General features: G+C 38.5%; 1 protein-coding gene across 15 annotated transcripts in view; it reads left to right on the top strand.

The window, feature by feature from the left end:
- NCOA2 (nuclear receptor coactivator 2) overlaps window positions 1-13,463 on the top strand; it is a 211,312-nt gene that overhangs the window by 187,296 nt on the left and 10,553 nt on the right. For 9 of the 15 annotated variants that reach the window (XM_061601025.1, XM_061601004.1, XM_061600977.1 and 6 more), the window contains 7 exons: window positions 56-271; window positions 656-785; window positions 5,052-5,217; window positions 7,507-7,788; window positions 8,864-8,953; window positions 10,525-10,753; window positions 11,615-11,792. In XM_061601025.1, the coding sequence (XP_061457009.1) occupies window positions 56-271; window positions 656-785; window positions 5,052-5,217; window positions 7,507-7,788; window positions 8,864-8,953; window positions 10,525-10,753; window positions 11,615-11,792 (1,291 nt within the window). The remainder of the gene's footprint in view (window positions 1-55; window positions 272-655; window positions 786-5,051; window positions 5,218-7,506; window positions 7,789-8,863; window positions 8,954-10,524; window positions 10,754-11,614; window positions 11,793-13,463) is intronic. The other 6 variants (XM_061601097.1, XM_061601069.1, XM_061601050.1 and 3 more) reach the window with 6 other exon arrangements.

The raw sequence follows: 13,463 nt of genomic DNA, 5'->3' as shown, positions 1-13,463 counted from the left end.
ACTCAGTTTAGTGCTTTTCTGGATACTTAAGTTAACTCTTCTGTGTTCATTTTAGTAGGAATTATTGGTAGTAATGCTCCTCGGCCTACCATGCCCTCAGCAGATTGGGGAACACAAGGTGCTGCCGTGAGGGTGACATGTGCTGCAACAAGTGCCATGAATAGGCCAATCCAAGGAGGCATGATCCGTAACCCAACATCTAGCCTTCCTATGAGGCCTAATAGTCAACCTGGTCCAAGGCAGATGCTTCAATCTCAAGTCATGAATATGGGTAAGCTGGAGTTTCTACATAGTTCTGATTTTAATGAGTTTTGCATGATACTCCTAGAAAGCAATGATAACTAGATTTAATTAGACGCAAATACAGCTGTTCAGGAAATGAGATCTTGACAAGACTTTTTGTAAGGAATTTTGTATAGTTTTGTAAACACTGGAGCAGATCTATATTTGCTTTAGGAGTTATCCAGTTGTATGTTATCTGAACTGCATAATTGGACTCAGTCTAGTCCTACCATGAGCATAGTGTTCATATACAAAGATGTCCCTTTAGGGTATTTTTAAGGGGGAAAATGTCCTTCGTAGCAAGTTTTACCATGCAAAAGAGTGGTTACCGATTCCACTGAGCTGTGATGTATCATTGATTTTCCCCCTTCAGGGGCTTCTGAACTGGAGATGAATATGGGAGGTCCCCAGTATACTCAGCAGCAAGCTCCTCCAAATCAGACAGCTCCATGGCCAGACAGTATCTTGCCCATAGATCAGACATCTTTTGGTAATCAGAACCGGTAAGTCTTTTATTTAATGCCCATTTTTGGTATATTATATCTTTAGAAAAGAAAGATTTTTCAATTTAAGCTCTATGTCCAGGTAGAATTCTGCTATTTCACATCTGTAAGCTCTATTATACACTTGCTTATTATGTCTTGGCTGCTCTTACCTAGCATTACAGCACAGAACTAAGATAGTGGAAGTGGGTAGGTGCAAGCAATTAAGTAGACACGTTTAGAGGAAAAAGTGGTATACTACTGTCATCTGGATTACTGATTTTATTCTTGTTGGATTTAGCTATATATGAGCTTTTAATATAAGTTCAGTTTCACTAGCAATTCTAGATGGTGTTAACATTTCACCTGGAGCTGTAGCATTGTATTCAGCCATAGCACCTTTATAATAAAGTTGATTAATACATATTAATAATTGTATTATTTTATTATTTGTTCATTAAATTTATATCCCACCCTTTCTCACAGTAGGAGCCCGTGAATGGTGAACAGCACTTCAAACATTCTTACACATTGTCAGTTTAAAAGCAAATCAATATAAAGTGGAACTCAGAAAATGCAATCTGTTATTAAATGTTTAATTTTAATAGGGAGGAATAAGTAATAAAGGTCCGATTAGAGTAGTGCAAAGCTTAAAATATACCTTAAGATAGCTCATGAAAAACAGGAAAATAATATAAATAATCTGTAATCATAATTGTTGTTGGGAATATAAATTGATGGGAATTATTTAAAAATAAGTGTTTAAGGCTTGTTTGTAGTATGTTTTAGTCTTTTTTGCTTATTTGTCTTACAATGTTTTCCAGTATTTCTGTAGTTGTGATAATATGCTCAAAATACTAGGCATGATTAAATCAGTGGCAACATTGCAAACTAACTTAAGATTCACTGCTGAATAATTGAAAGCTTATTGTTGCTTATGTTATGTTCGTATTTATTTTGTGATTTTGAGCTGCCTTTAGGACCTTGTGTTGGGCCCAAAGGCAGGAAGAAATGCTTTTATAAATAAACAAACTGGGGAAAGGAGCTACAAGTCTTTTACTGACTGATGTCCCGCCCCAGGGCGGCCGCATGTCCGGATCAGGAAGCGGGATGGGGCACAGCAGCGGGTCCAAGCATTGCTGCCGGCGTCCTGGTGATCCTGGTGTCCCGGAGCTTCTCCCACCATTGCCTGCCTTGGATCCTGGTTGTGATCACCCTGGCAAATGTCCTGATCTCAGGAGCCTGCTGCATGGGGCTGGCACTTGCCATCTCCCTCACTGTTGTCAACGGTGGCCATCAGCTCTTTACCGGTTGCAACAGTTCTGCCCTTCCAGCTGATGCCCGCACTGTGATAACAAACGAGTGCCCTTTTGACACTACCCGCATCTATGACACAGCACTGGTCCTCCGGCTTCCTTCCTTGTTGATGGCAGCAGCGGAAGCTGGTTTGTCTGCCTGGTGTTGCACAGCCTCCCTCTCTCTCTCTGTGGAATTGGCCCCTCTTCAGCCTCCTACAAAGTGGCCGTGCTTCAGGCAGCTACCCCACAGGAGGTGGCTGCAGAGGAAGGCTCTGGAGCCTCACCATCAGCCTCTGGTTGAAATGGACAAGGAAGAGTGCTGCCTTTGAGGGTGGAGGGAAGAGAGCTACCCACTTTTGCTGCTAGATTGTCCTTCATGTTCTTGAATGGACAGATGGGCTTGTGTTCAAGGTCCAGAGATGGCCAGGCAGGAATCTCCCCCAAATTGGTTTTTTTTAAGTGTTTTTAAATTTGTATATTTGTTTTTAATGTTTTTAATTGTTGTAAACCACCCAGAGAGCTTCAACTATGGGGCAGTATACAAATGTAATTAATAATAATAATAATAATAATAATAATAATAATAATAGTCTTACTACTCCTTGCTAGCAAAGTAGAATGAAGACTGTTCCATTGTGGCCTAGTGGCCCTCTTATTTGACCTATTTCAAACCAAACAGGAAGAATGAACAGCTAGCTGCCTTTGCTCATTTATATCAATAAAACTTTAGATTTAATGCCTGTGCTGATCTCAGTATTTTCTATCCTGACACAAGGAGAGAAGTAATCTCTCTAGCTAGTTCTCAGCCATGTTCAGTTTGTAATGTTAGAATCTATGCCATGAACTCCTCTTAAAAATCTTTGGGGGTAATACTGGCATATCAACTAGTTCTGTGTACTGACAGGTACTTGGCTTTATAGCAAGACATATACAAGCAATCTTTCAATTTGGTTTGTTTTGCATGACTGTGCAAAGGAAACTACTGCAGATTGTCTACGATCATTAACTTTGATCATAGGATATTTAACTTTGGCTTGCTTTCTCCTGTTTTGCAATTTGGACTGCAGGAGGAAAATAATCTTTTCCGTGTATTGTGCCATAGGAGAATATGAGGGAGAGGAATAAATTTAAACAGAATCAGATTAATTTTTATTGACAATTGAAAACTGTCTGCCACACCTAGTTCCTACTTTAAAAGGCAAGATTATCTGGCAGATTAACCTTAAAAACAATCTTTTAAAAACACATTGTATATATTTACTTTACATTGTTTATATGCTGCCATCCCCAAAAAAGCCCAAGGCAACATATAAGCCTGCTGCAAATTTTAGAACTGAAACAATATCTAAATATAATAATAAAAAAGACTATATAAGCAAGACAAAAATAACACCAGACTAACAAAGAAAACTAAGTGGAAGCCTTTGTGAAAGTGAAGACTCTGAAAACCAATGTCCCTTCTGAGTAACTGAGGAGAGAGAGTGCAATTTGCAATAGAAAAGTGGCAGGTAGAAGTAAGGATCTTCACTTTTCCTTTGCCTGCCACTTCTATTCTCCTTTTCTCCAGACATGTTTGCTGCATCAATTAGAAGAAAGGCAACTATAGAGGGTTGCAAGAGAAAACCAGCAAGTAAGAAAAATTAGGTATTTCACAAGGCCAGTGGTGCATAACACCAGTGTGCTTTATTGCTTCATTTCAGAAACTCCATTATTTTGTGAATTTTGCATTTAATACTGAGTGTTTCCCTTACCATCCATTTATTACTCCTATTGCTCTAATTAATCAAAAAGCTAAATAATTATTCTGTGCATGTGATTACCACAGGAATTGGCTTTTATTATTTACCATTCTCTTCTCACAGGCGTGAGGTGATTTCATCACCTGATGACAAAGCCTGTTCTATTTCACTATCTTTTGTTTATATGTTATCAGGAACAGGCAGTAATCTGTATATGGTACAGAAAAAGGAAGGGAACTGTCAGTTTTGGTGTTATCTGAATTCAAATAATCTGATTAGGGTTATCATTAATCATATAACTTGTAACAAAATTAAGCTGTCAGAACAGAATATATCATCATGAATAAGAACAGAATGTATTGGTGTAAATCAGTACAGTGGCTTAGTACTGTAATTTCCCAGATTAATTAATAATAATAATAAATTTAATTTTTGTGTCGCCTATCTGGCTGAAGCCACTCTAGGCGACGTACAAACTAAAATTCAGTAAATTACAATACAATACAGATAAAATACAATAAAATCAGAACGATCATTAATCACAGCAGCATGAAATCAGTTAGGGTGATCAATAGATAATAAAATATCCCAAAAAAGTTAGCCCTCCCCAGAATTCCTGAAGGCCTGTCCAAAAAGCCAAGTTTTTAATGCCCGGCGAAATATATCCAGGGAAGGGGCATGGCAAAGATCGAATGGGAGGGAGTTCCAGAGAGTGGGGGCCGCCAATTGAGTTTGGCAAGTAGAGTCATCATGTGCCAAAGGCTGGAAAGGGAAAATGGCACCTTCATATCTTCTGAATGAATATGTAAAACTGTATTCAGGTTTATGACTGTGGAAAACTTAAGAAAAGATGGTTTGGTTTTGTGTCTCTAGGTTGCTCTTGGATTATTATGACTACAGAAAGTGTGTTCCCATTTCTAAGCAAGCTTTAGAGCAAGAATGGGGATCCTGTGGCCTTGCAGATGGTGGTGGACTCCAGCTCCCATTAGCCCCAGGCAGCATGGCCAATGAACAGGGATTATGGGGCTCGTAGTCCAGCAACATCACAGAAGGCACAGGTTCCCCATACCTGCTTTAGAGCCTAAAGTTTAGAAAAACCTATGAGAAAAGTTGGGTGCAGTTAGAATTACTTGCTTGACAAAATTGACATACCTAAAATATATAAATTCCCAAAATAAATTCGGCACTTCTGGATGGTGAGAGTTCTTTCCTCAATAGCTGCTTACCAAGGCACTTGTTTTTCTTTTCAGGCAACCATTTGGGAGTTCTCCAGATGACTTGCTGTGTCAGCATCCTGCATCAGAATCTCCAAGTGATGAAGGGGCTCTCCTCGACCAGCTTTATATGGCACTAAGAAATTTTGACGGTCTAGAAGAAATTGACAGAGCTCTTGGGATACCAGAACTAGTCAGCCAGGTATAGCTGCTATGAAATATTTCTGAAAATGTATCTATTGAAGATATTTCAGTAGTAAGATGTCTTCGTCATAAGGACTTTAAATGCTAACCAGATACTATAGGTATAAATAACTTTTCATGTATTAACACTATAAAAGTGATAACACATTTGATAATGTCCCCTTTCATTTAATTTGAGAATGTCCTGCATGTTCTCTCACTTCCAGTCCCAAGGCAAGCCATGTCACAGAGAGACAAATATGTCTTTGATTATAACCTGGCCCTACCCGACATGTATGGGAACAACATATCCGTTGCTACACACATGGAGTAGAAGGAAGTGGGGACTTAAGAGCTTCCAAACAAATGTCACTTGAAATGGTGGTGTAGTCTCAGTCTGCCTCACTTATCTATAGCCTGACAGACCAGAAAGTATGGTCAGTATAATATTGCTTCTAGGATCCCAAGTAACAATGGCCTTATGGGCCCCTTTCAGCTCTACTATTCTATGATTCTGTGATGCATAGTGCTCTTACCTCATCCCTACCCCTAATATATAATGTTTTTATTATTGTAATGTCACTGCAGAGGGTGGTAGATCAGGGCTGCCCCCATGAGTAGATGGACAAGGCTTCAGCATGGCAAACAACTTACAAAGTGCTTTACAAAAGGCTTCTGAGAGAAATACTGCCCTGCATGCTCTGTACCACTGCTGACCCAGTTCAGATTAAAAATGTATACTAAGCTTTTACATGTTCTCCTGTCAAGTTCATCAACAAAGATGTTCTGGAGCGATATGACCAAGCATTCCTAAATCCCTGCATGTATGAGGGACAAAGTACAATTTAGGAGATCTTAGAAACTGAGGGAGCAAAACATATAAGAATTCCTTTTGTTTTATTCTAGGAAACAAGTTAGGGCTAGGGATGAGGGAGTGATTCAGTTCACACTTCTTGAAGCAGTACACAGCTTGCATTTCCCAAAACAATACACAAACTAAAATGCAACTACCCTTCAAAATTCACATTTTTCCAAATTTTAAAAAATGCTCATATATTATGGGAAATGAAATGAAGCAAATCTTTATTGCTCAGAGCCATAGGCTACCACAATATAATATGGAACAATGTGCATAAAATACATATATCAGTGAAAAGAACATTCTTCTTCTTTTTCCTCCAGCAAGGCAAATAGCTGCTTCTTTTTGACTGAGAAAATGGCACTGGGATATGAGTTAAGCACCCTTTCTCTGATCAAAGTGTTAGATCATTCTATAATTTCTTGTAAATAAATTTTAAAAATCAGAACATTTGGACATCTGATCATGTATTTTGTGTAGTAATGTGTCCCTGATTCATCACTGCAAACTGAACCAAAAGGGGAAAAATGACAAAATTTAAAGAGAGAAAGGTATGAATCCTTTAGAGCAGTGGTTCAGAAACTTTTTTCCCCTCAGACCACTTGAAAATTGCTGAGGGTCTTGGCAGACCACTTAATGATTTTTTTGCCTATTGTAGTCGTAATTTGCTGTGCTTGATGCTGTATAATTTTTAATTCCTTTTTTATATTGTATTTTCTTGTATTGCAATGTGCATTCCATACAAATCGGATTATAATACAATAACATAAAATATAAAAAATTAAAGAGGCAATAAAAATACAATTAAAAATCAATATGAATATTTAATGCAGACATGCCATGGGCCACCTGACTAATATTCACGGACCATAGTATGGGAACCCCTGCTTTAGAGCAGAGGCTCTTAAACTCTACCAGTACAACTGTAACAGGAAACCATGGTTTCCTACTATATGTATCAGCAGCATTGAGCCTCAGTCTCATGCACTCTCCTCTGTCCTCCTCTTTCACACTTGCAAAGAGGGCTTCAGAAGATTTTGTATCAGATTTTATACAAACTACAGTATGCTATACTATCTGAACTCTGAAAACTGTTTAAACTTTGGTTAGTGAGAAAAGCCAGGATCAAACTGTGGTTTCTTCTTATCTCTGTGAGTAGAAAAGAAGAGGAGAAGAGTGTGCAAGTCCCAAACTCATCATGGCCTGTCCACACAATGGTTTCCTGTTGTGTCCAAATCAGGACTGCGTACATTAAATAGTTTTTCCCAATTAGTGCTGAATGGTCACAAATACTAATAAATAATAATAAAAATTCAGAATGAGTTAAAGCAAATAAATATACCTTCACACCACTCAGTTTTTTATCTATTTTGCTTTTTTAAAACATATTTTTAAATAAATGTTTAAACATTTGATGTTCGTGTAAATGTTTATGTTTGTGTTCTTAAGCAGAGCCAAGCTGTAGACCCAGAGCCATTCTCAAGTCAGGAATCAAACATCATCCTTGAACAGAAGGCACCCATTTTCACACAGCAGTATCCATCTCAAGCTCAAATGGCCCAAGGCAACTACACACCAATGCAGGACCCAAACTTTCACCCAATGGCACAGCGACCAGGTTATGCAGCACTGCGAATGCAGCCTAGGCCTGGTCTGCGTCCTGCTGGCATAGTGCAAAACCAGCCAAATCAGCTGAGGCTACAACTGCAGCATAGACTTCAAGCACAGCAGGTATTTCATGTTTTTATGCTCTCTGGTGTTGCTTTTACCAGCATCTTGTTATAAAGAAGCACATTGGATCAGTGGATCTCAAGACACTTGATTTCACATTTGAAATAAATGCCAGTGTGATGGTACACGTTGACTTTGTTTCCTAATACAACATATTGAGCTTTATTAGAGTATTGAGGTTTGTTACCCTTGTTCAAAACAATAAAGATCTCTTCTAATACCCACTTTTGTCACACAGGCTGCAGTGTAGGTCACACATTTCTTTATTTTTTCCAGATACCCAGCAGTATTTCAATGCTTACATCTCTGAGTTCTGGCCGAGTATCAAACAGGAACAAACGTGTGTGTTTAAAAACAATGGCAGAAACATAAGAAAAACTCCCACCCTTAAGGTGGCAAATTGATCTTTCTCAGCAGTTATTTTCTAGGGATGCTACATGTTTCTGCTTGCTATCCTTTAATAGCTATTCAAACTCAGTGCTGTACACATCTCCCACTGATTAAAATACTTACAGTTCATGAAAGAAGCAGAGTGACACACTGAATTATCATCTTCCACATGTTTTGCTGCAAGACAAAACCATTCTTGCTTATTATGATCAAAAGGTCAAATAGAATCTTCAAATCACAAATGTGTAAAAAGACATGGAGCGCAATAAAGATTTGCATTCAGGCATGTAGGAGACACTGGCTTGATTCAAATAATGTCAGGCTTACGTGCTCCATCTTCCCCACGCACATTCAGATTTCCTCTCTGTGTTGATCATAGTTTGCCATTATGTCCAAACCAACCAAACCATTGTTTGTTCAATTTGGATTTTAACTGTCATTCACTGCTAAAGTTCACTGTTAAAGAGGAAGGAAGGCAAGGGAGGAGGGAGCTCACAAGCCTAAGGCACATTCATCTACTACAAAAAAAAATGGTTTGGCCTTACACCTGAACTGAGCCATTATCTTCTCAAATTGCCTTAATAATGAATAGTATAGCCAATGCTTGCAATCAAATTAGAATTCTTTCTTATAGCACCTTTATATGTTTGATTCCTTTTCCCTAATTTTCCCCCTTTTGTCCTAGAATCGCCAGCCACTGATAAGTCAGATCAGCAATGTTTCCAATATGAATCTGTCTCTGAGACCTGGAGTACCTACACAGGTGAGGGAACAGGTACAGAACATTTTTTTCTATTTTGTGAGCTTAGTAGTATATAATTTTTCTTCAATTATACTGACACTATTGGAGCCATCATCTCTACCATTGTACGCATTGCCACTGTGAAACTCTGCTCTAGCTTTTGGTGAAATGACTAATTCCGCTCTGTCCTCCATAGACATCTTCAGAAATATTGTAGTCACAGGATTATCTGTGGAGCAGGAAATTGTAAAGCTTCTTCATCCAATACCAGAAGGTGTATGTTGCTGTGACTGCTTCTGTGTAACTTTCGGAGGGAAGGAGGATTTCTTTCCCCATGTTCCCTAAGCAGGCCATATGAAAACTGAAAGCTGCCATTCTTATTATATATTAATTTGTCCTTAATAATAAGGGGTAGGTAACATAGTGCCTTCCAGGTATCTTTGTGCTAGATGTCTTTAAATGAATCCAGATATTCTAAACAGGATGGCATAGATTTCTCTTAGTCTTAAAACTGTGTTTCATGATGTCTGAACTGAGCTTGAAATGTCAGAAACTTTTCTTGAGAGAACTTTAAAGCCAGATTTTCATTCCAGGGGATCTTACTGACATTTCAGAGGGTCAGCAGGCTGTGTCAACAGATGAAAGCACATCAGCTGTAGACACTCCCCCAAATGGGCATGTCTGTGAATTTTTAATCAATAGGCTTCTGAATCTGTGAGATACAAGATGCAACTTGAACTTGCTTATTGTTTCAGTATATTGTGGAGGTTTTGCACTTTTTGTCTGAAAAGTGTGACTTGGGAATATTTTTGACTTGAGAAAGAAAGCATGGGAGCTATTTTTAATTTGGGTGTTATTCAGATAAGTGTGGCTTATTTTGTTCGATTTGCAGATGTGACAAGTGCAGAATCGGATTTAGGCAGTGGTGTGGTTAGGTAATTTTACACTCTGGACTTAATTGTGTGACAGAGCTCCCTGTTTTGAGATGGCAATATGTTTTACTTCACGTACTTTGAAATGTGGTAACCAAGCCCTACTGCTTTTGGGGGGCCTCCTGCTCATTCTGCTGAATGGGGAGATGGTCTTCAGCCCAAAGTTCTACCCTGTCAGCAACACAGGATTTAGGAATATACTGGATACCTGTCAATATTCTATATTCTGTATATAGTACACTATAAATTATAATCCCTGCAGTCAGCACACTAGTATGTATATATGTATGTTATGGTTATTTCTATAATTACCACTTTATTTAGCCAACTGTAATTGTGTATTTTTCTCTATTTTGTGTTATATATACACTTTGATATTTCAATTACAGTTGTGTGTTTTGTAGCACTTATTATTCCAGTGGTAGAGAATATACTTGTTTTGCATGGCATCACAAGTTAAAAATAATTTTTACAAAGGATCTGATACCTGGTGATGAGAGAGACCTCTGCTTGAGAAGTAATCAAATAGGCAATAGAGGGCTAGATGGACAGATCGTCTGTCTGACCTGGTATGAAACAGCTTTGTTCACTGCCAGAAACATAGTTGTTCAGGCTCCTGGAAATGACTTACTTATCACATGTGTTGATACATTTTTGTTGTTTTCCCTAAAGGGACCCATCAATTCACAGATGCTGGCTCAGAGGCAGAGGGAGATACTGAGCCAGCACCTGAGGCATAGACAGATGCAACAGCAAGTGCAACAGCGAACACTGATGATGCGAGGACAGAACATGAATATGACACCAAGTATGGTGGCCTCTGGTGGCATACCAGCAACAATGAGCAACCCACGGATACCCCAGGCTAATGCCCAGCAATTTCCATTTCCTCCAAACTATGGTACTTGCTTCAGCACCTTTCATCCATCTCACCATCATAAAATTCTCCACTTGTGGAACACAGTTCTTCTCTTACAGTGATTTGCATGTGTCCCAGAGGAGTCTCATTATCTGGGAATGGTGAAAATTATGTTGAAGGGGGTGGTACTATTTAAACTTGTCACAAATCTCAAAATGTGAGACAGTGTGTTTCATTTATTACAAAGTCACAAAAATATAGTTTTATTAAGAAGTCATACGTCAGGATCAAAACAAAGTAAGACTGTAAACTTTATCTCATTTTCCCTTTCAGTATCTCAAGAAAGATCATTATATTAGTCTTTAATATGCATTTTCTTCAGTGTTGCTTATTAACTACCCAGTCCTTTAACATATTTCAGTCAACTAAATGTGAATGTTTAGCTTCTTCTGGTTATGTTCAAACTTGATAATTTTTGTAAGCTGTTTTTTAAAGCCAGTCTGCTTAAAACTAGAGATCTCTTTGCTTTTTTAAAGTGTTTTAAGTGGCAATTCCAAAATATGTAACCTTATTTTTCTTTTTGATCATACTATCATTCGAATATTTTGAAACAATGGGCCTGTTCAGACATTTCTTAGCCAATGGGTTCTACACGTGATAATACATGATGTGGGTGTCAGGCCAATGAGGGTGTTGGGGTTGGGTAAGAACTACCCTGCAGTATGTCATTTGGTGAAGCAGCAGAAAAGAAGAAATGAAAAGTTGGCTTTGTTTTGTCCTTGTCCAAAAAAGTCCCTTTAACATAGATTCCACTGCTGCTGTATGCATAGTAAAGGTTATTCCATTCGATGCCATCTAAACTGCCATGTGCAACATGTTTAAAATGCCTGTACTGTTTTCCAGGAATAAATCAGCAGCCTGATCAAGGCTTCACTGGAGCTACCACTCCCCAAAGCCCACTGATGTCCCCAAGAATGGCTCATACCCAGAGTCCCTTGATACAGCAGTCTCAGGCCAATCCTGCCTACCAGTCCTCTACAGAGATGAATGGATGGGCACAAGGGAATATAGGTGGAAACAGGTAAGTTTATAACTTGGTTGTGACTCACAGCAGGTCAGTTTTGGCTGTTGTCATGTAACTTATTCATAGCCTTATTCAGCAACCATTCTACAACGGATTGCCTCCCCATGACCATTAAGAAACAGGTGCAGTCTTTGAACCTGGCCATTCACAAAACACAGCAGCTCTGCTGCCTGACACCAGAATCATTACTGGAAATGGCCATGGGGAAAGAAAGAAAGAAAGAAAGAAAGAAAGAATGTAATCAAACTAGATGTACAATACATGCGTTTTATATGAGGAGACATGTCATAGGAATTGTACATTCTCTCATGGAGCTACAAGGGTGTACCCAATGCTTCATAAGCAGAGTTCCACTTGTACAACTCCACTTGTGCAAGCTGCTGTTCCACTTGAGCAACAGACAATGGAACTTCCCCTTCATCTCCTCTCCCTACATCCCCTCAAAATCTGCTCCTTAGAGCAGATTTTGAGAGTGCATGGGGAGAGGAAGGGGAAGTTCTATTGTCTGTTGCTCAAGTGGAACAGCAGCTTTGGATATAACCCATAATTTAGATTTTTCTTCCATGCCTTACCAGCTATATCTTGATAGGATGAGTTTACACATAAGTTTTTATGGGGACTTCTCCTTAACAAGTAAGAAATTCCATGATGAGCCAGATAGAACTACAGAAAAGAAGCTAAAATTTTTCATTAGTAGAAATCCTGTGATTATATATTTAATCATATAGAAGTATTTTTTAAAAAGCAAGTAACCACAGAAACATAATGGGAATTCCTAACTTTCTGATGAGATTTTTCCTGTATACTCACCTTATTACCACCAAGGACTGTATGTTTGTAAAGACAATCAATAATAAAATACATGTAATGTGTATTTATGACCCATGGGCTAAAAATAAAAACCGTGCTTGTGAACTCTCGTAGTCCAACCTTTGCATTGTCTACACAGAAGTTAGTCCTGTGGAATTTACTCCCAGGTAAACATGTATAGAACTGAAACCAAATTTTTGAAAGAATTTTCATTTGTAAATCCTGGCTTGTGATCATGTAAGACTGCTGTTTTCCTTAGTTTTCTAGGATCTTGTTTGTTACAAAAACAACAAACTGAACTACTTAGTTTTGCAGGGCCTTGAAACTTCTGCCTACTGACAGACAGCTAATACAGAGATATACGCTTAGATATATCTATCTGTCTATATATATACACACACATCTATGTCACAGCACTGGTTTCTGTTTATTTATTTTATATACCACCTCATAGCCGAAGCTCTCTGATGGTTTACAACAATTAAAAACAAGTATACAAATTTAAAATCATACCAAATTAAAACCCATAAAAACCAATACACAAGTTTAAAACATGCTATTCAATGCTGTTAAAAAACACCTGGGAGAAGAGGAGAGTCTTGACCTGTGCAAGCGGACTGCCTGCTCTTGAATGAGCATGACAACTATGTTTAGATGCCCTAAGGTCAGTTCAGAATATTTTAATTGTCTTTTTATCTTGGTGGTGAAAGATAAACAGGAAAAGTTTCTTCTCCAAGATACTGCTCTTTTACAGATGCTGTATCAGCCTTTCCCAACATTTGAGCCCCCTGGTGTTGCTAGACTACAGTTCCCATCATTCCTGATCATTGGCCATGCTGGCTGAGACTCATGGGTGTT

Source organism: Rhineura floridana, chromosome 1 (genome assembly GCF_030035675.1).
Source record: "Rhineura floridana isolate rRhiFlo1 chromosome 1, rRhiFlo1.hap2, whole genome shotgun sequence".
NCBI lineage: Eukaryota > Metazoa > Chordata > Lepidosauria > Squamata > Rhineuridae > Rhineura > Rhineura floridana.
This window is presented reverse-complemented; position numbering and strand designations above follow the sequence as displayed.